The sequence below is a fragment of the Cavia porcellus genome, unplaced genomic scaffold, assembly GCF_034190915.1.
Source record: "Cavia porcellus strain 051 isolate PalLab524CR breed Dunkin Hartley unplaced genomic scaffold, mCavPor4.1 scaffold_13, whole genome shotgun sequence".
Lineage (NCBI taxonomy): Eukaryota > Metazoa > Chordata > Mammalia > Rodentia > Caviidae > Cavia > Cavia porcellus.
In genome coordinates, this window is record NW_026947496.1 from 27,746,971 (window position 1) to 27,770,646 (window position 23,676).

At 41.9% G+C, this 23,676-nt stretch overlaps 1 protein-coding gene across 7 annotated transcripts in view; it reads right to left on the reverse strand.

Moving 5' to 3' along the window:
- The window catches only part of Kiaa0319 (KIAA0319 ortholog), an 83,920-nt gene that overhangs the window by 53,954 nt on the left and 6,290 nt on the right, over nt 1–23,676 (reverse strand). For 5 of the 7 annotated variants that reach the window (XM_063259959.1, XM_023564723.2, XM_023564721.2 and 2 more), the window contains exons 2-4: nt 20,973–21,089; nt 477–700; nt 75–216 (exon numbers count right to left, since the gene is read on the reverse strand). In XM_063259959.1, coding sequence (XP_063116029.1) covers nt 75–129 — 55 coding nt within the window. In that variant the 5' untranslated portion in view covers nt 130–216; nt 477–700; nt 20,973–21,089. Of the gene's footprint in view, nt 1–74; nt 217–476; nt 701–3,644; nt 3,690–13,619; nt 13,717–20,972; nt 21,090–23,676 lie in introns of all 7 variants that reach the window. The other 2 variants (XM_063259958.1, XM_063259957.1) reach the window with 2 other exon arrangements.

A 23,676-nucleotide genomic window follows, 5' to 3' on the forward strand; every position in this document is an offset into this window, starting at 1 on the left:
TCCAGATTGACCTGAGCTGCTTGTGCCAGGCAGGAGGAGCTCAAGCCAGACACTGGTGTCAAGTGGATTCCTACCTGAGGCGGCCAGCAGCAGCAGCAGGAACAGGAGGGTGCCTACAGGGGGCACCATTCTGCCTCCCTCAGGGAGAACAGCAGGCTTCTGAGGCAGTATTGAGTACAGGCTCCCTTTGATGATTTTAAGAGCCAGATCTGGCCCCTACAATTTTAAAGAAACAATAAAAAAGAGACAGGAAGGAAGAAAAGAGTAGGTAAATGTGGAAGCATACAAAATCATTTCTATTATTTTTTTCACATCAACTGGAGGGCAGTCCTGTCCATCTCACAGACCCGCATCCCAGACATCCAGCCATCCAGCGGCGTCTGTCCAAACTACACCTATAAAGGGTTTTATGCTGGCTCCTCTTCCAAGCTGGGGCAATAATCAAAGCCCAGCCACGTGAAGCATAACAAACCTACCTATTCAGAGCTCCTTATCACAAAGGAATCAGCCACCATCGGCTTGGGTTTAAAAGGCAGATACTCAAAAGCAGCAAGAGGAGCTGGAGAGCATCACAGTGCAAAGGTTGCAGGTGTGCATTGCCTGGGGGTCGTAGGGGTGGGCCAGGCGCTGAGCAGCTTCCTAGGCGGAGGCATCCAGGGTGAGGGGGAAGCAGATTTGGCTTTTTTTGGTTTTACCCAGGCTGAAAGAGAAGATAAAAATAAGGCAAGCTTTTAGTTACTAATCAAGTCATAGTCATTTGAGGCTAATTCCTGCAAAAGTTAGTTTCCAAAATTGTTAGGCTTCCCATGGGCTTCCTGGGTTGGTAATGCAGATGAAAGGTTTCCTGGGCAAATCATTGCAGGCCATGGTCAGAGTTCTACTTTTCTTCATGGTCTGGCCATGGCTCACATGTCCATCTTGTCTGTCTCCAAGCCCAGACCTGTGAAATGACGGCACACACAATACTGCTTTGCATCTTCGATTCTAACACATACAGAACTTTTCATCTACATCTCTGACATCAGGAGGTCTCACAACTGCAGCTGGACAACGGCAGGCAGGAAACATGCCATGCCATATGTGAATATCAGCCATGCAGTGTTGATGTCAGGCTCCAAAGAGTTTCCCCAGATACCATGGCGGGACTTGGGGTGCACAGGGGAGCGGCATGTGCTCAGCAGGTACAAGGCCCCCTGCTTTGTCCCCACCACACATGCACACAGATCCACAAACAAAAGCACTCCCACAGTGCTGCATCCTCCAGAGCTCATGATGGCAAACAAGCAATGTTATGAGGGAAAATTGCAGATATCAGCAATTAACAAAATTAACAAAACTGACAAGTGACCTAGGAGAAATGAATGAAGAATGCAAGATAAAAATATTTTGAAACAGAGCTTGTCTATGTTGCCCAGGCTGGCCTTGAACTCCTGGGCTCAAGCAAACTCCTCAGAACTCAGCTTCCCACATAGATAGGACTGCTGATGTGTGAACCACATTCAATTTTTATTTGGAGGAAGAAGGAACAAGACAACTGATTTTAAAGTGCATCTGGGAAAATAAACAAGAAAGGAAGGCTGGAAAATTTAAGTGAAGAAAACCACGGAGAAAGTAGTCCAATCAATCACAATAAAACATTAGAAGACAACAATTACTCTAACAGGTAGTACTCATGTAAAAACAAATCACCGAATGGCAAGTATTTCAGAAATAAGCCTTCTTATAACATCACAGGACATGGTTTTAAATGCCATCTCCATTCAGGGAGGAGGAGAATATATATACATTTGAAGAAAATGGGCCATTTAGAAAAAATACTAAGCTGCGTCCACACCTCAGACCTTACAACAGAGGTACTTCCTAGTGTAACACCAAGATTGTAAATGCACTGTGAGAAAACATGCAATAGATTTTTTGACAGGGGTTGCAGGATAATTCAGTGGAGGAAAGTCGTTTTCTCCACAATGCTGCATACAACAATGTGAAAAGAATGAAATGCCACCCCTCCCGGCCACACAGTGCCTATAAAAATTAACTCAAAAGGGATCCCTGACTCAGATGTAAGAGTTTACGCTATAAACCTATGTGAAGAAAACCTTACTTAAGAGTAAATCATCACACAACTTAAGATTATGTAGAGTCGTTCTTCAGCATCCACGGGGACTGATTCAGGATCGCCTGCAAATATCAAAATTTATAGACAGTTATGTCCCTATTACACAACTGCAGTATTCACATATAATCTTCACAATCTTTGCAGATTTTGTAAACCATCTTTAGTTTATACCTAATACAATGTAATTGTTATGTAATAGTTGCTACACCATATTGTTTAGGGATCTATCACAAGAAAAAATGTTTGCACGTGTTCAATGCAGAGGCAATACTTTTTTCCAGAAAACTGTTGATATTTTAGTTGAATCCACAGATTCCCAAACCAACTGTCCTCACCACTGTGGGAAAGGAGTGGGGTAGAAAAATAAATAAGTAATATGCTTGAAAATGTATAAAATACCTCGAGAAGAATACACAAGAAATTGTTAACATCTGTTACGTCTAGGGGAGAGGGCTCTGAGAGAGACTAAAAAGATAGACTTTTATAATTTATGAACTATGTGAATGTCTTTATTATATTTTAAAACAAATGTAATGTTTGCACTATTATAAGTGGTCACTGGTAGCCTAGATCTTCTCAGTTTTGAGTAAAGAGCAATAAGAAAGGGCCAGGGCTCCATGCAAGAAAGGGTCCTTCCTCACAGAAGGCAATTAGGTAGGTAGATGTGAGCAGCATGGCTGGGTTCAGCAAATAAAAATACAAGATTTCAACCAGGCACGGTGGTGTACACCTGTAATCTCAGCATTCTGGAAGGCTGCAGCAGGAAGATCACAACTCAGCAAGCCCCTGTTTCAACATAAAATGTAAAACCATAGGGGTGGGGCACAGAGCTCAGTGCAGAAGTCCTGGCTTCAAACCCTAGTACCACTAAAAGGAAAAAAAAAAAGATCCCAGTTAAATGTGATTTCAGGTGAATATTTTTGTTTTTCAATATTTGAGTGTACTTTTATACTACATTTCAGCCCCAGCTCTGAAAAATCCTCTGCATATAGCTAGTTTGGAATACCAGCTCCTGTGTGTCCCTCCCCACATGACACTGCTGAGAGAGAGCTGGCATCTGTACTCCTAGGTCTGTCAGAGCAACTCAGATTTCAGCTGATATCTTGAATCCCTGGGGATGTGTGAAACATACTTAATAGAACCAAGAGCAATTTGTTAACGAGAGAAAGCACACAGGGACCTATAACCATTCAAGTGAAAGAAGAATCGAACTGAAGGAAAAACCTAGAGAACAAGCCATAGGCAGGAAATAAAGCATGCATTTTTATTTTAATTTTCAATTCTCTGAATTTAATAATTTTCATTTCAAACAGACAGCATTGCCATGTTCCTCAGAAACATTTTTCAGACCTGCTAACAGCTTTCATCTCAGATGGGCGGTTTGCAATAAAGAAAAGAAGAAATCCTGTATGTGATAGCCAGGATCCAACAGAGCCCAGGATCTAGTACCTACTTCTCCAGGCTTTGTTTCTTGGAGCGTTCTGCCCAGAGTGATCTGGTGGAGAATAACAGGAAATGTAATACTCACATATTTCTCCTTCCACTTCACTGCAGATGAGTTTACTCTTGATCCCTAGAAAAAGTCACAGTAGCTGTGATCAATAAATGCAGGCTAAGTAAGGAGAGACCATCCAAGATGCCCTGTAGGTCCCCAAGGACTGTGACAAATTGCAGGTGTATTTGGCACATGGAGTCCATGACTGGCCAGTGTTCGCAGTGCCTGCAGGAGGAAAAGGCATGCTTCAAACCGTCCTAAGCCTCCTGCCCCTGGCTTTCTCATCGTCACCTTCAATCTCCTTGTGCGGCTACTCCTACAGCTCCACTGTCCAGTGCAAAGCCAGTTCATCTGTGACACCTTCCTCAGCTTCCCAAATGTGGTCTCCAAATGGAGCCACTGCCAGCTATACTGACATGTCTCAGGGCCAGATTCACAAAACTGCAATTCTGTGTTAACACTGAAATGAACATTTGTAAATCTGCCACTCACTTCATAATGTCCCTGGCACGTTGTATACTTTTGATCCATGGTAGAGACTGAACCCAGGGCCTCATGCATGCCAAGTGAGTGTTCTACCACTGAACTACACCTCAGCCTCACAGTTATATATCATTATCTGTTTTATACATAGTGAAACTGTACATCCATATTGGTGTTACTGAAAGCTTAGGATATTAAGTGAAAAAGGCAGTCATGAATTGGACCCAATGGTTGTATGTTTACCACCAGGAAATACGTCCTTTCTACTATGCTATAATGCAGCTCTTGGCTTCATTTTAAAAACTGTTAACTGAGCTTCCATGTATTTTACAAAAGCAATGCACGCTTACTACAGAAACCCAAGCAACTAGTGTCATGGAGTAGGGGATGGTATGTCACCTGCCAGCCCCGCCCCATCCTTCTCTCCACCAAGCAACCTCATAACACCATTATCCCTCAGTGTGATTCAAAGCCTGTCCTCAGGTGTCATGGTCCCCACTCTATCTCCAACTCATGCAGGAGTTTCAGCCCCAAAGTCATGTCAGTTGTATTAAGAAATTTAATCTGACTATAGTGTTTTGAGGTGGAGCCTTTGGGAAATTACTTGGATTAGACACTGTCATTAGAGTGGAGCCCTCAAAATCGGAGCCCTCAAAATTTTTAGAGAGAGAAAGGACTGGAAGAGATATAAACATGTACTTCCTGTCTCTTCCCTATGATGTTCTGCATGACCTTATGACTCTGCCAGCAAAAGGTCATCACCAGATGAGAGTCCCAAGTGTTAGGCCTCCAGAACCTCAAGATAAACCTCTTTTCTTTATGCAGTTACCTTGCCTCCAGCATTTCATTTCAATACAAAGCTGCCATAAGGGTAGAAGCTTTTTCTGGTTCCAACTACTGTATATCCCTACAAACTAGAAGAGGGTTGGTATATAATAGGAGCTCAGCTATACTAAATAAACACACAAGTGAATAAAGGAAGGATAAATCCTGCCCCAAATAATTAAAAGTAAACTCTGATGCATAGATTTAAATTATTATAACAATTCAACTATACATCTACTGTATTTTGTTTTATACTTTATGTGAAATGCTACATGTACATTGTAACACCGTGATAAAGAACAAAAATTGGAAACAAGCTAAAGAAATTAACAGGAGGCTAGTCTAACAAACTATAATCCCAAGTGACTGGTATGTAACTGTATACCCACACTAGTATTATTGAAATCTTGGGATATTAAGTGAAAAAAATCTAGTAAGGTTGGTGTCTTTGTGAAGTACAGAAAAACCTGTTTGTCATTTGTTGGTTGGTTTTTTAAGACCGGGTCTCACTATACAGTTCGGGCTGGCCTTGAACTCACTATATACCCCAGGCTTCCCTCAAACTTATGGCATTCCTCCTGCTTCAGTCTCCCAACTGCTGATATTACAGGCATGCATTACCCTACCGCCTGGCTCTATTTCTGTATATCTGATCTGCTTGTATTTTTGTATTTGCAAAAAAAAAAAAATCCATGAGAGAAAATAAACTAAACTAAAAGACAGAAGAAAGGAACCAGTGAATTAGACAATGTGAGAGGCAGGGGTTAGAGGTATCTCTCATGGAATATGTCTGTATCAGTAATGACAAACCACTGGTACATGTGCTACAGCAGGCACACAGCCCTCTCTGTCAGCAGACCAGCCAAGTCACCCCATCATCAACTAAGCAGCCAACCACCAGATAACTGTGCAAATATGAGCCATGCACATGCTCAGAAAGGAATGGCACCAGATGATGACATCATGAGATATGACTCACTAGCCACCACAGTCAGAGCTTTTGAATCACTGGACGCTGGGCTGATAGACAGCCTGCAGACAGACAGAGATAGAGATTATAGATATGAAGTATACACACTTCAGGAAAAGAAAGCTTACATAGTTTAATACCAAATTTATTGAGCCATCATGAGTTTAATACAAGTTACCTTTGGCCTCCACAATTATAAGAGGTACTCAAAGTGGTGGCCATTAGCTTTCAGACACTTTTATAGTATAGTGAACGGCTTCTTGGATAACCTTAGTCAGTCTCCATTGATGCTGCTAAATATGCATTTTCAATTTTCTCTACGGGCCAGCAGTATAGTGGGTTTTCTGTGATACATGACATCCTTTAGGTCACACCATAGGTAAAAGTCTGCAGGGGTTAAATCAGGAGAATATGCACCTCATACAAAGTTTTCTTTTCCTGAAGTGTGTATACATTTTTTTGGTGGACTCTGTATTTGCTCAGATTGGCTGTATTAATGCATTTTTTATTAACATAAGATTCTAGCTTTGAGTTTTCTTATGAAAAATTAAAATTTAATATCTAAGATTTAGCAAAGAGATTCTAATTAAGAGACAGATTCTTTTAATGTTGTGCTGTCCTCCTGGCATATCTGAATCTACAGTATCATATTTAGTTGTTTGCAAAGAAGTATGAGCCAAGGCTTGACAAATTATTAGCATGCATACAGCAGCAAAGATCACACTAAACTATGCAAAAACACGCCAAATGCAAACTTTAACTGTCAGGAGAAAGCTGTTTGTATCACTGAAAGCTGTTATTGCTTTTTGTTTTAAGACAAAAGACACTCATGCATGAGGTTTTTTTAAAACAAAAATGTCAATATTCAAGTTTAATTGCAGTACTGGAACTTTATAATAAATAAGTGGGTTTTGGGTTACAGTTTGGGAACTTGGTCTCTGAAAGGTTTGGCATCACTGGTCTACATGATTTTATTCTAGATAATGAATGTAATGTCACCTATTACTATTGTAAGTATGTCACTTTTGAAGGCACCAAGCACTATAAACTAGGAGTTTCCTGACCTATTCCCAAGTCTGAGACCTGCTCTGAGGATATAACCCACCACATTCAACACGTAGCTCTTTCCCTTATTTGTTTCCACCTTTAAAAGAAAACTGCATCAGGGGTACAGCTCAGCAGCATAATGCCTGCCTGGCAAGCGTGAAGTCATGTGTTTGATTCCTGGTACCAAAAAAAAAAATCCTTTGGGCCAGGGATATAGCTCAACGGCACAGCGCTTGCCTATGAGCTGTTATAGTCAGGAATTATAAGGAAAACAATTACATATAGGACACATAATTTACAACATTACTTTACAATGGTCATCATGCACCCATGATAATGCACCCTAGGAGTCCAACTGGAGGCCTAGGGCCCAGGGAAGTATCTCATGTAGGTCTGTTTCATGGATCTGTGCTGGGAAAACCCAGAGTCAGTGGTGGAAGCCAGAAAGTCTGTGCCAGTGGAATAAAGGATCTGTGCCATCCTCAGCCTCCCAGCAGGCTGAGGTTCTGTACTAGAGCAAGGAAGCGACTCTCAAAATAAGGACCAAAGTTCCCCCTGAAAAGTACCACAGCCATTCTCAGGGACAAAGAGATCCTGAGTTTTTCTGACGGTAAGAACAGCCGAGTTCATACCAGGAAGCCCACATGGCAGGCTTGTTCTGGAGATCAGACAGCACACCATCTTCTCCTCCAGATCCAGGAAGTGGTAAAGACCATGGCACCCTCAAAGTGCACCACAGCCGTTCTCAGCAATAACAAGGTCCCAAGGCCCTCTGATGATGATAACAGCCAAGTTCATGTCAGGAAAGAAGCTTGACAAGCTCCTCTAGGAGAACCAACCGCAATATGAGAACCAAGAGCACCACAGAGAGCCAACAACACTCCTTCTTCCTCTCCATCTTGGCAATTGTCCTCAGGTGGGCCATCTGCACTCAGCACCATGCTGATTCAGTTCAGCTGGTATTACAAGTTGACCACAAGGTATCAATCTACCACACAAGCACAAGGTTGTGAGTTTCATTCCCAGTATCGAAAAAAAAAGAATAAAAATACTGCATCTTCCATATCATTATTTCTCAAGGTTTTCATTTCAACCATCATCTGGGGATCTTACTTCTAATGACAAAGGCTCAGCAAGCTATGCTGGCCACAGGCACACATATGTAAACACACACATGTTGCCCCATCTCTGCTTCTCTCTCACGGTCCAACTGTGTGTTTTATTTCCCCTGTAGTTATTGTATGATTGCAGGCCTTCCTAACTCAAAAAATATGGTCAGAAACCTGACAGTCTCCTAAGAGTATGATGAACACCTATCTTCTAAGGAAGGCAGTGCTTTCTAGGAGATCAGGAAGTCCAACAAAACAATTTGAAAAGTGAATCATTTTTCCAGATTCTTCCACAGAAGCTGGTTTTTTGCAGATATCAAATACCTTTGGTATGCTACTGTTTGATACTCTTTTGGAATACTGTTCAGATACAAGGCATGATGCAAATGATCAGCACAAATACTAAAACTAAAAAAGCCATATTAATAATGTAAAGATCTGACATAATCAAAAATTCATTGTATTCAAGTACCAGAGAAGTCTAATTTGCCTTGATGTTTATCCGATGAATAATTTACTTGAAAATTTCTCACAGCAGTAGAATTTTTAATGAGGTTATTTGTGACACTCATTTTCTAAAGCCCAGACACAATACAATGTAGACTGGGGTGAGGGCGTGCTGGGATTCACACATGCTACACACACTCTACCACTGAGCCACATCCCTAACCATGCAGGGGAGACTTCTATTTTCCACGGGGCTTACTTTAGTACAACTATGTAAATATTCTTCACTAGTGAATCACATATCATCATGTATTTTCTCTTAAAACCTTTTGTCTTCCTTGTAGTTAATAAGTTTCTCATTCGTTTGCTTCTCCAGCTTTCTATATATTTTTACATTGAGGAATAATGTAAAGACAAAACAATAAAATGGGCAGAAATGGTGGCACATGGCTATAATCTGAGCATCCTGGGAGGCTGAAGCAGAAGGATCACAAGTTTGATGCTAGGTTGGACGGCTTACTGAGACCTTGTCTCAAAAACTGAAAAAAGGTCTAAAGATGTGGTTCAAGGTTAGAGTACTTGCTTAGCATACAGAAGGCCCTATGTTCAACCTCTAGGACCAGAGTGGGAAAAAATGCTGTTTAATATATTAAACTCATCACTTATTAAAAAGAAATAAAAATTATAAATTAAACTGTCAATAAAATATTACATTAAAATGACTTTTACAATTTGGGAATAAAATAAAAGGGATAATCAAATAAAGACATTTAAACAAATTTTTAAAAACCCCACAGAGCTGGAGGCATGGCTCAGTAGGACAGTTACATAGTACATATAAGGCCCTAGGTTCAATAACCAGCACCATGAAAAAAATTACCATCATTTCATTTAAAAGCTGATTATTTTCACCAAGGGTGTGGTGCACACCTGTAATCCCAACACTTGGAAGACTGAGACAAAAGGATCACTGGGAATTCGAGGCCAGCCTGGGCTACTAGTAAATTCAAAACCGGCCTGAACTACGTAGCAAGACCCTGTCTCAAAAAACAAAACAAAACAAAACTGGTGACTTTTAATATCATAAATGTAGGAATATACAATTTCACAATATAGGACACCCTTCTAAATTTGCTAAATTTAGTCTTATCAATAGAATTTTCTTTATATTGTGTACTATGTATATTCATTTTTAGTAATATAAATATGACACTACTACTAAGATAGAATTCCAACTGCCTGATACTAGGATAAATAAATATTGTATTTCCACAGTGTATCACCATGAAGTCATTTAAGCAATCCAGTAGCAGAACATTTAATGATACAATAGAATGCCCACAATACGGTATTATCTGAAAAATGCAAATTTCCCAGGCACCTTTAAAAGATAAAACCTTGAGAAATTCTCCTTTAAGAACTGGTGGCAACACATGCTTGTTGCTCACAGGTTTGGGCTCAACTTCCATTCTGAGAACTATCATAAACACCCACGGAAAAGCAACAGAAAGACAGGAACACTGTGCCCCAAGATTTGGCATACAAAAATAAAATATGGCACTTAAAATGTTCAACAAGAGAAATAGTTAACTACAAGATTTTTACAAAAAGATGAGGCAGATTTGAAAAATACCCAGCACAATTAAATTAAGGAGAGAGAACTTTTGCTACTGGACACTCAGGGATGGGTCAAACAGCAGATGAGCCCCTGCTGCAGACTTCAGAGGGTCACAGTGAGCTGTGTGTAGCCAATTTCATGAGGGAGCCAACATGAGCAGAGGAGAGAGAAGAGCTCTGGCCAGTCCAGAAATGTGAAGAGTCAGCATGGACAGTGGCCAGAAGGGGGCCACGGTTGGGGGCTGGCTGTGGATTATCATCAGTACCCTGCCTTTCTTTGCAATCCTGAGCTTCTGCATGGAGCATGCAGAGAGAAGACAGGCCATCTGGAGCATGGTGTCATGCACCATGATGGTGGCACTAAAGGTCCTCTGAATAAGTCAGAGACTTGATTTACTTTTCAGGTGGCACCTTAGGATCTACTGATTGATGGACAGAGCATAAGGTGTGAGACCAGGTCAGAGACCAGAATGACTCTGGGATTGCTGTCATTTAACACGGGGAAAATGCAAGAGATGTTTGCACAGAGCTGTCAGCAGGTCACAGGAGGGACGGCCATAGTCAGGGAGCAGGGCAGGAGGTACAAATAGGAGGCATCACCAGGGTTGGAATTCAGAGCCACAGGGCTGGCTAACAGAGCCAAATGGAAAAGGAAGATGGACAAGGAAAGAGAGGAGAGGGAGGTTGCTAGAGTGACGGATAGAGCAGGAGAGAGGATGTGAGAGGGAGCTGGAATGGTCTATTTCCAGCACAGTCTATGAACAACATTTCTGCACTGGCCTGGCACGGATAAGGGCCTGGGTTTGATATCAAGCACAGAAAACTAGGGGCAGAGGAGAAAAAAGTAAAAGAAAATTCTCATCTCCTCAGATGGACCTGCAGGGAGGCTTTAATGTGCCAGGGAGAAAACCTTAAAATAATTCCTTGTGATCCTGAGAGCGCCACATTCTGTTGGCAGCAGGGTGCAAATCACAGGGCAGCAATCACTGGCTGCTTCAGCCAGAGCTCACCAAATATAGCTCCAGCCCGACTGCAGAGGACCTGCCAACTAATGATGGCCCGTGGATTCCATCGCTGTTAACTGCAGCACTGCCAGCTTAACTGTCTTGAAAATGATGGCCTGTGCTTCCTTGGTCAATAATGCACCGTGGAGAAAAAGGCTAGCAACAGATTTTCCATAGTTTGCCAACGCTGGTTAAAAGTGAGGAGTCAAGCTCTTAACTCAGTATTCAGACTGGCAAAAATACGCAAAATTACTTCATATGTCTAAAAAATGATTTTTGTTACCTAGACTATAGCAGGGTTTGGTTTTTTGCTTGTTTGTTTTTGTAGCTTAGGCTGACCTCAAACATGCAGCAATCATCCTGTCTCAGCCTCCTGAGTGCTAGAATTACAGATGTGTATCACCTTGCCCAGTTTGGGATTTTTTTAAAAAATTAAAACCCAGGAGCTGGGGATATAGTTCAGTGGCACAACACCTGCCTTGCAAGCATGAGTCATAAGTTTGATCCCCAGCACCAAAAAATTTTTTTAAAAATAAAACCAAGGTCCTAGTGTACACCTGTATCCCAGCACTTGAGGCAGGAGGATTGCCATGAGTTTGAGGTCAGCCTGGGCTACATAGAGATTTCAAAGCCAGCCTAGACTATACAGTGAGACCCTGTCTCAAAAAATAAAACAAAACATTCATTCTGAAATATGTATTGATTGTATCACCCGATAACCAGTTCCTATTTCCATAGCTGATAGCAGATATGATAGAGGAACACTTAATACTTCCTGCCTAAAGTCAGGAACAAGAGAAGGACTCTGTTCTCATCCTTTCTACCCAAATTGCACTAGAGGTTTTAACAGGACAATTACTCAAGAAAGGGAAATGAAGGTTTTCAGATTGGGAAGGAATATGTAAAATTATTTCTATGTGCAGATAGTCTTGTATGTAAAAACATCCTAAGGAATTCTCAACGTTAAATTAAGAGTTAAGTGAGGTTGATATAAGATCAATATACAAAAGCTAATTGCATTTCTATAAACTAACAATGAGCAAACTGAAATTAAAATTAAGAAATAAATTCTATTTACAATATCACCATAAAAACTTACAAATAAATTCTTTTGGTACCAGGGTTAAATTTTTTTTAACTTACAAATAAATTTGAAAAAGACGCTTAAGGGACTAGAGATTTAGATCAGCAGCATAAGCACTGCCTGGCAAGTACAAGGTCGCAAGTTGGATCCCTGGTAACAAAAAAAGAAAAAAAGAAATGTAAGGATAACACTGAAAACCATAAAACATTGTTGAGCTGGGCATGGTTGTGCATGCCATTAATCCCAGCACTTGGAAGACTGAGACAGGAGGATCACCATGAGTTTGAAGCCAGACTGACCTGCATAATGAGTGCTAAGCCAGCCTGAACCACAGTGAGAGCCCGTCTCAAAAAAGCAAGAAACACATAAGTAAATAAATAAAGTGAACACAGAACTCACAGAATGGAAGAAAATACTACAAACCATACACAGTATCGGATGAAGTACTTGCGTGCAGAATTACAGCTCAACAATTAAAAGATCAATAGTCCAATTAAAAAAAAAGGCAGAGTTTCAATCAAACATTTTCCCAAAGCAGATACATAAATGGCCAATAAGCATATAAAGACATGCTATTATCAACTATCAGGGAAATGTAGATCAAAACTGACAGTGAGATGTCACAGTACCCACTTGAGCTTCCATGGTAGTGTCAAAAAGTGTGTCAGAGTGTCAGAGGAGGTGAAGATGAGCCCACTGTGGTTTACTAAATATCCCCCAAAGGCCCCAGTGATGAATGCTTGGTCTCCCAGTCTAGGTACTAGGAGGTGATGGACTTCAAAGCTGCAGGGCATCAAGGGAGCCAGGTCACTGGGGGTGAGTCCTCCACAGGAACAGTAGCAACCCATTTTCTCCACACCCTAGCTGTGACAAGATGCTCTGCCTCACCACAAGACCAAAGCAGCAGGGCCAAAGAGTCATAGACAGAAATTCCAACAGTGGGCCAAAGTAACCCTTCCCTCCTTAAACCTACTGTCTCAGGTACTGCATTACAGCACAGAAAGTGATGAACACAGAATTCTCAAATACTACTAGGAGGATACTACCATGCAGTCACATTGCAAACCAACTCTACACCTACTCGGGAGGCTGAGGCAGGAGGATCACCATGAGTCTGAGGTCAGCCTGGGCCACATAGTGAGTTCAAGGACAGCCTGAACTACACAGTAAGAGCCTGTCTCAAACAAACAAACAATCTACTATTTCTAAAACAAAAAACATAAGACTGCTAATTCCCCTTCCAAGAAACTTGAAAACATACTGACATGAAAACCTGCACTCCAATGTTCACAGAAGCATTATTTCTTGCAGCCAAAAACTGAAAATAACCCAAATGCCCAAACTTGGGAATGGATAAATACAATGTGACATTTCTATATTCATTCATGAATGTTATTTGGCGGTAAAAAGAGAAAACGATACCTGCTGGAACGTGGATGAACTGGATGCCACTGAGTCACGTGAAACACGCAGGACAGAAACAGTCACAGGAAAAATGACTCCACTCATATGAAATGTCCTGAGTAAGTAAATCCAGAGCAAGAAAGTAAATTAATGCTTCTAGGGGTTGGTGGACAAGATGGGCTGAGGAGGCCTGTTCACTGAGGTGTCTTAGAATTTTTTTATGAAATGACTCAGAATTCTCATGTGAAAAAGTAAAATTCAAGTTGGCCACGGTGCATTTGAGAGGCGGAGGTGAGAGTGATCATCATGAGTTTTGAGTCCAGACCGGGCTCCTTAATGAGTTAAAAGCCTGAACTATATGGTGAGATCCTCCTTCAAAACCAATACTAACAAAGGAAATAAAATCCACTGAGCCATACACTTGAGAATGGCAACTTTCATGTTATGTAAATTATACCTCAATAAGCTATCACTTGTAAAAGAAGACATACCGAGCACCTACATATCCCAGGCACTGTCCTAGTTTCTGGGGTACATCAATTAGTAAAACACCCCAGGAAACCCAGGAAAAGTATGTCCCAAGATGCCCAAAGAGTCTGCAGGCTTGATTGTACAACATGGTAAACCAAGAGAATTTCGGAGAACAAGGGAGAAGTCAACAAAGCTACTAGGCTTCTGCAATAGAAGTTCTGGTTTTCAGGAAGGAAATGAGGTCATGTACAGACACTGACCTGACAGCCCCTCCCCATCTCATAGAATGACATAGTTCTTACTCTCATACAGTTACAAACGTTATCCTTTATTATTATTCTAATTATTCTTTCCAGTTAACAGTTTTTGCTGCAGTCCACTGAGGTGATTATTACAATTCGCTCCACCACTGCCTTACTTGTCAACAGGTCATTCCAGCTCTTTGCCTTTTATAAACAATGTCAGGATGCAACATTCCTGCCAGGTCAGAAAAGGTCAAGGCACAGCTTCCCTGTGTGAAAGAGATCAGAACAGCTCCTCTCAGAGATCCCACTGATTCTCCTGCACAGCACATCCGACAGGCCACGGGGAATAGGCTGCAAATGCCTGGCGTGGTGGGGCATGCCTGTCATCCCAGCACTTGGGAGGCTGAGGCAGGAGGATAGCTGCAAGTCTGAGGCCAGCCTTAGCTACACAGTGAGTTCCAGGTCAGCCTAGACTACACAGCAAGACCTATCTCATACAAACAAATAAGAATGGGCTGTATTATGTTTGCCTCCTTCATGGTTTACTGACTGAGGGTACTAAGTTGCAAACGCTCCAGATCCAGTGGTTACCATCAAACTCAGGGCCTTGTGCATACCAGGCAAGCCCCCCATGGCCAAGCTAACACCCCCAGCCCTTCCACGTTACATTTTATAAAATTTCATTTTTTTCTTCTTTGTCTTTTGGAGACAGGGTTTCAACTGTGCAGTTCAGGCCGGCCTTGAATCACAACAATCTCCTGCCTCAGCCTCTCAAATGCTAGGATTATAGGTGTTTGCCATAATGCCCAGCTATCATTTCTGTTTTATAGTGTTAGACTCTCATTCTCTTTTATTTCTCAAATAGTCCTCCATATTTTTGCTTACATATTTTTCAAATAAATTTTGCTCAGTACTTTAACACATCCTTAGTTTTAAAACTCCTTGTTAACCTGTTATCTTTAATATTTATTGTCTCTCCAGGTTAAACAAGATTTAACTCTCTATTCATCCATTACTTCTCCTAGCACAATTTTATAACTGTACTTAAAAAGAGACACTGCGCTGGGGGTGATGGTGCATGCCTGAAATCCCAGAAATTTGGAGGCTGAGGCAGGAGGATCCCAGTTCAATCCCAGCCTAGGCTATCAAGACCCTGCTTCAAAACAAAAAGAGGCAGGGATCTGGTGCAGTGTACAGGCCCTGGGTTCAATCCCTTGTACCAAAAAAGAAAGGCAGTGGACCAGGGGAGTAGACACCCTGCATCCTGGGATGAGAACACGCTCTACCTGGGTATGTGTCAGCTGTGTACAAAGATGTTGCTTCCTAAACCCTTCACCTGACCAGCGGTGCTCACTGCAGGACTGTTTCTTCAATTAGCTGGATGAGTTAAGGATGCAGCAGCATCTGTGCTATCACGCTCCCCACTCCCCTCCCCAGGAGACTGGGCCTTAAATCTGGCACAAAGCTGCACACTTAGTGACTTGGTGAGACACCACCTCAAAATAAAAAGTAACGAAGGGTGCAGCTCAGTCAGAGCCAACGCCCTAGGTTCAAGCCAGGTTTTGATCCTTAGAAAGTTGACAAAGGAGGCTTGAAACTTTCTCCCAGTGGTTTCCTGGTCCTCCTCCTGGAGCTCACCGACCAGCTACTTCCCCTTCCACTGGCTGCCCTTCTTGTGCTTAAAACCCAAAGCGGGATCAGGTTTCTGGTAATCCTGCTTGATCCCCTAATAGGGAGTTATTTTACATAGTCACACAAAGCACAGCTGCCAAGGCCACTGGAGTCCTCAGTAATCCCATGTTGATGGGCTCAAGGTCACCACACCTCTGCCTGCTCAGCTTTCCCTGCACAGTCAAAGCACAGAATAAGGGCGCTACAAAATTGCCCGCTTTACATCTAGGCTTGCATCCGGTACCCCCAGCCTTGGCTCCATGGTCAGCAGGTGAGGATTCTGTGGCCCCAGGGCCTCACAGCTCCTTGAGCTGCTGCCTCCAAGCTGAAGACCACCCAGGTCCAGCCAGGAAAAGCCTGGGAAAACAGCCTGACCTATCCTCCTCCCTTCCATTCCCCACCCACTGCAAGCAGAGATCTGGTTGGGAGAAACTGGAAACAACTTCCTTCCAACCAGCGAACCACAGAGCAGCAGATTCAACTGGAACTTTCTGCACACCTGTTGATGTCCAGCTCACCTCTCAGCGTGCCACTGGGAGGCACAGTGACACAACGTTCCTGGACTGCTTGTGAATACAAAGGGCTACAAGGTGTTACTGCAAACGATGGTGAATGTAGAGACATTTTTATTACAGTAAACACTGGGTGTGGTGGTGCACGCCTGTAATCCCAGTATTTGTGAGGCTGAGGCAGAAGCATCACTGCGAGTTCAAGGCTAGCCTGGGCTACATAGTGAGACTCTGTCTCCAAATAAATTGTTATAGTAAATGACACACTGCTATTAATCCCTCTCAAAATACTCTCCCTTCCTTGAGTACACTTTTTTTTTTTTTAATCAGGGATCAAACTCATGAGCTCACACTTGCCAGGCAGGTGGGGTACCACTCACCTGTATCCCCCGCTATCCTATCATTCTTGCTAGTTTCTGCAGTTCCATAAAATCTCTTTTGTGATTGTCTTTCTTTCTTTTCTTACTTTGTTTTTGAGAGGGTCCCATTATGTAGTTTAGACAAGCCTTGAACTAAAGTGATTCTCCTGCCTCAGCCTCACAAATATTGGGATTACAGGCATGCACCACTATGCTCAGCTTCATGTCTGTAATTGAGGTGTTGTGACTGCCTCCATAACTTGAGTAGATTCCAAATGCTTGCCTTCCATGTTCATTTTGACTTTGGGCAAAGTTACATAGTGCTAGACTGGGTAAATAAGCAGACAAGGACACCTCTACTGTTTTTACGAGCCTGCCTCTCGTTGGATGGCGCTGTGTAGCCTCAATCACTATACAAAGACACTCAGAAGGACCTCATAAAGATACTCAGAACCTCCAGAACTGCTTCAGCAAGTGGCAAGAATGATAAAGTAATGGGTTCAGAGTGAGGGAGAGGATTCTGGACAGGTTGATGACACTGTGTCTTTTGCTGTAATAGGTTTTTTAAATTTAAATATTCACCATATATTTCCATCACACTTCATATAAAAGGCTACATTATATTGGTGCAGGTAATGAAGATGACAATTTATCTCATCGTTATTAATCAAATTAAGCATTAACTGACAATATTTTATCTTCTTTCCATATTGTTCTTTCCCTTTGAAGGGAAAAAGTAAACAATTACGTAGTTAATGTCTGAGAGTTAATGGTGAAACATTCTGACCCACTCATCATGTGTCTACCAACAGGGAACATGGGGAAAGACTAGGAAGGGCAGTGACCTGGCACTCACAGTTGGCACAGAGCACATCAGCCCGACTGCCACACACAGCACATCACCCAATTGCCACACACGGCATCTGGCTCCCACCCCAGGGATGGCAAAGGCTGGCTGTGCTTTTGCCCAGCTGTGCCAGCCTGGGCGTCTGCACCCTCACTGGCTTCCCTTGGGCATGCTTCCTATGGTGGCAATTTAGTTATTTTAGTGCAGGACAAAATACCTACCAGGGTAGCAGTGGTGGGTCTCATTAGATAAGCACTGAATTCAGGTAAAGCTCAGTAGGAGAACACTTGAGTAATACATGCAAGGTCCTGGGGTCTGATGCCAAGCACTGTAACATAAGTAAATAAAGTAAACTGGGCATCGTGGTATATGCCTGTAATTCCAGCACTCAGGAGGCTGAGGCAGTTGGATCATTACGAGTTCAAGGCCAGCCTAAACTACAGAATAAGACCTGTCTCAAAATAAATAAATAAATGGCCTTTTTTTTTTTTTAAACCAGGACTTGATTTATGGCAAAACAATAGTAACGAACTAGGCATAAGGGTACACACTTATAATCCCAGGAGTCCGGAAGGCTGAAGCAGTAGGAGCTCAAATTAGATTCTACCTTAAGCAATTTAGTAATTTAGCAAAAGCTTGTCTCAAAATGAAAAATAAAAAGGTTAGAGATGTAGCCTAGTGCAAGGGCCCTGGGTTTACTCTCAAGTTCTTCAAAAAAAAAAAAAAAGTAATGAACAGCAAGATGGGAATTATTATTCTATTATTTTATTCATGTTATCCTGACACAATTATATTACCAATTAGGAGGAAAATGTTCAAAAGACAAAATAACTAACTTAAATAGTTTTTTAAAAAGGTAAAGAAGAGAAATGCAATATTAGTTTCAAAGACAAGGACAAAATTAATTTGGTTCTAAAAAGAAAACAGATATATAATCAAAGACAAGGCAGACAAATATAAAAATAGCCAAGATCCAAAGAATAAGAAGTATGGGGCTGGGGACATAGCTCAGCAGCACAGCGCCTCCCTGGCAAGCATGAGGCCTCTCATTTGACTCCTGATATCACACAGGAAAAGAATAAGAAGTGTCATTTTCCAGAAAACAATGATTTCCTACCAGTTCTAAATGACTCAGTGCCAAATGTTAAGAACACAAAGACAAACAGACCAGATTGCACTGGGATTCCACCGGTCTGGCCAGCAAACACATGGACCCCCTTACTGCAAACAAAGACGGCGACAGAGCACATGTGTACCTTGCCACACTCACTAGCCCGCATGCCTGCTGGAAAACTGTACAGAGAGACAGTACTCAACAACACAGCTCAGAGAACTCTGGCAAAAAAACGATTTGATACATGTTCAAGAGCAATCAATACAAAGGAGAAGGGTAGCTACAATACACAGGAGCAAGAACTAGAAGAAGAAGACTCCCTAGTTATAGTGCAAAAGAAGCCTACTTGTAGCAGTGAAAGAGAGTGGTGTGGAGAAGAGATGAAACAAACAATAAAATAGCAAGACAGAGCCTGGCGTGTTCCTGTAGTCTCAGATACTCAGGAAATATATATAACACATTGCACACAGTAAATATAGTCAATTCTTATTTTCTAATTAGGCTTCAGTAAAATTGACAGGCAAAAGGTATGAAAGGTAATGGACAAGAATGTCTCAGAATTGATAAGGGACAAAAATCTTCATGTGAAGAAGTACAGGAAGTCATCAGCAGGTGCTATGGTTTGAATTTATGTCCCTCCAACTTCATGCTGCAACCTAAACTCCAATGTGACAGAGCTCAGGCCATCAGAAGGTGACAGGTGCTTGAGGGTGGAGCCACGGTGAATGAAACTAGCCACCTGTCGGAGGGCTGCGCGGCACTGGCCGAGGCCTTTGCTTCCACATCATGTCATCCAAGGTGCCAGAAGAGAAGCAGAGACCAGACCTTCACCAGACAGCGAACCTGCCACTGCCTTGGTGTGGACATTCCTGTCTGCTGAATTAGGAGAGACGTAAAATGCTACTGTTTAGAAATTATCCAGCCTCAGATATTTCATTCCAGCAGCAACATGGACTAAGTTAGTACAACAGGATTAAAAGTAGGCTTGCACTCACCAAAATAAAACTGCAAAACACCAAAGGCAAAGAGCAGCTCTTATAAAGAGCCACAGGCAAAAGATGACTATTTTACAGGCAACAATAGTTAAAGTGACAACATGATTTTAATCTGGAACAACAGATGCTAGTAGATAATGGAAATAAAATCTTCAAAGGACTGAGAGACAAAACTTCCAAACTAAAACTTTACACTCATAAACCATCATTCAAAAGTAGCAGTGAAATAAATGTTAAAAATAAAGCTTAGAAAAAAATAAAGCTTACTACTACCCACAGATTCTCATTCAGAGTTACTAAAAGGAAAATTGCTTTTAGTTGAGAGCTAAAACCTGGCTAATGTACTCATAATAGCTATTATTTTCAATAAAATGGTAAGTAAAGTGAACATGAGAGGGAGGAAATTGAAATTAAAGTATATGAAAGTCTTATACAGTTGTGAAGAATGGAAAATGTTACTAACATTGGGTTTTTTTAAAAGTAAATATGCATGTTTAAAATAATGCATAGCTCCTGCTGGATAGAAACTGCTGCTACGCGATAAAAGGATAAGGGATATAATGAAGGCCTGACCAAAGAGCTAACTGCCATGGAAAAAGGGACCAAGAACACTAGGGAAGCCTTCAGAAATGTGTCGTTTAGCCTCTGTCCTGAACGCTGAGTGGCTGCTGAGGAGAGACATCAGTTTAGACTGTGAGGACCACACACACAGTAAAGGCATGGTCCCTTATCACAGGTGGTTTATCCTGAGTAGTTCTGGATGGCTGGAACGTAAAACACATGTGAGTTTTGATAGGATAAGAGGAGGAGAAGGTAGACCAAGAAGAGAGAAATAGTAGAGGACCACACAGTTCACACGATGAAATCTACTTCATTTAGTAGATGGTACAGAGGCACCATAGATATGTAAAAGTTTATATTATGGAAATATATTCATGAAAGTTGTCATTTTAACCATCTGTCAACATTCAAGTCAGTGCCCCCAATTGTCAAAATCCCCAGAAATTTTTCATCCCCCCAAACTGAAACTTTGTACCCATTAAACAATTATACCCTATTCCCCTCTAAGCCTAGTTTCTTGTAACCACCTATATTAGCTTTTCCATCGCTAAGACACAACAACCCATAATTTAAAGGAACAAAGACTGAACTTAGCTCACAGTTTCTGGGGATTCAGTTCATGGTGGGCTGGCTCCAAGGCAGGAATATCACGGCAGAAGGTCCCGGCAGAGCAAGCGACTCAGTTCATGGCGAGGAGGAAGCACAGCTGGGAAGCACTGCAAGACAGAAAGGGGAGAGACCAAACATAGCACCCAAGGTCAGCCTCCATTTCCCGCCCAGAAGTGTGCTCCACCAAGCCCCTGGTGGCTCCCAAGCCAGTCAAGATGGCACATCAAGCTTAACTGTCACACCACTATTCTAATTTCTACCTCTATGGACTAAATATTCCTCATTAGAGGAATCACACAATAGTGTCCTTTTGTGTCTGGCTTAATTTCATGTAGCACAGTGTCTTCAGGGTTCATGCATGTCGTAGCATGTATCAAATTCTCCTTCCTTGCTTAGGCTGAGTGTATGTATGACTGTGTGTATGACCACATTTTGTCTGTCCATTCTCCACTGGTGGATGGAATATTAAAAGTTTCAAATGGTACAGTGATATGACGATATGTCCAGCTTGGAAAGAGACTGAGGAATGGCCCTTGTGAACCAGGTGCAGAACCTGATTCCAGAAAATAAGAATGTGTTGCACAGACAGAGGACAGGTTCGTGTTCATCATGGCATCATCCACGGAGCACATCTGGAAATTTTGCAATTAATATGAGTAATCTGTGGGGCTCTTTTGATGCCGCCTTTGGTCCCAAAGAGACTGGAATATGCTATCTTCTCTGATGAGAATGAGCATAGAGTGCTGGCTCTGGGCAGTCTGGAGGGGAGGAAGAAGCAAAATCCAAAGTAAGTAATCCTCACCTGGGACAGAAGTCTGGAGGTTCCATTTTTTAAAGAAATAATGGCAGAAGAAGCAGACATATTTTGATTCTTGGAATTACGACATGGCTAAGGCAAAGACGAAGAACAAGCAACTTTCTACTGCGACCTCAGGTAAGACTGGTGACCACATTCCCACTTTAGGATCTTCCTAATGGAAAGCTTCCCTTGTCCCAAACAAGCTAGCAGGCAGATTAAAGAAGCTGAAGTGCATGAGTCTTCTAATTCCCTTTATTACTCCGTAATCTGTTACTTATCCACTGAATCTGCTTTCCTTCACTAAGTCACTTGAGACTGACAGCTTTGCAGGTAATGTAGTGTGCTGCCAGTATTAAGGGAACAGGCTTATAGAGGTTTCCACCAGTTCACCAATGCACTAACAAAGACGAGAGGGTCCTGTTCAGCAACACACGTCATCTACTTGGAAATAACTATATATTACCTAAATCCTAGCACAGGGCCAGTCAGACTAGCTCCGTATGTTATCCTATTTAAACATAACCTCTATGATATGATTTCTTCTGCACTTTCCTTTTGTATTTTGTGAAACAGAAGTTTAAGACCACGAATTAGAAGAAAGGTCACATAACCAAACACAAAGAGATATGAATCCTGAAAGATTTGCGTGAACCTGAATGGCCTTAAGCCAGTTTCAGCTATGAAAACAGCGTTTTACTTGGCAATGTCCCCCCTTCTGAAATAACTTCTGTGACTTTAGTGCTTACCAGCAGCCACTGAATGCCATGTCCTTACTCAGTTCTTTTGTGTTCTAACACTCTCCTTGTAACACGTAAATGAGATATATATGTGCCTCATTGCTGAATTCACTTTTGTGCCAATTTTTTTTTCCTTTTTTTTTTCTGGTACCAGGGATCAAACTCATGACCACCTGCTTGCAAGGCAGGTGCTTATGCCACTGAGCTAAATCCCCAGCCCCCCTGTGCCAACTTTTTGGTAAATACATTAGTTTTGTACAACCATTCACAAATGTCTGCTTTAATTTCACATATTAGTAAGTAATGTGTCAACCTGAAGCACAAAAGCACCTCCCAAGCTGTCATGACAGCTTTAGTGAAGAGCAGTTTACAGCGCTGGGCTTATGAATACAAGCTCAGTGTGCCACAGAATTAAGCTTCACCATTTGTCCCTTGTATCTGTGACCTTCAGTGGCACTGCACAGATCCATGTGTTGCTTAGGCATATCTTTATCTTACACACAAAACTTCCTTCTGCCGTTTATCAAAGCTGAAATTCATATGACTTTTATAAACTTTTTAAAGATACCACTTCTGGAACAAAGAATAAAAGGCTTTCATACTGTACTCTCTATGTTCTCCCCAGTACACCCCTACCTGGGCACTTTTGTTTTTTCTCTGCTTCTTTGACACAGGGTACTGGGCTGTTCAGTATATATAGAAGCACCAGTGTCTGTATCCTTACTCTCTAAACTTGCTATGCTAAACCCTGTGTTTTATAACACAATAGCAGTGTTTCCTTCTAATTTCTCAGGTGTTTTGTTTTGTTTTGTTTTGCGGTACCAGGGATTGAACTCACGACCTAGCATTTGCCAGGCAGGCGCTTATGCCACTGAGCTAAATCCCCAGTCCGAATTTCTCAGTTGTTAACTGATCACTCAATTCTATGTTACCACTTATATTTGACAATTGTGAAATAAAAAGAACAGGGGCTGGGGATTTAGCTCAGTGGCATAAGCGCCTGCCTTGCAAGCAGGCAGTCCTGAGTTCGATCCCCGGTACCAACAAAAAAGAAATAAAAAGAAAAAATATAAAAGGAAAGTGTGGACCCTTGGTACAATGTACACAGGAAGATGGTATCTTCAGACTTGGGGAGAGCAGTGACCACAGCAGTGGACA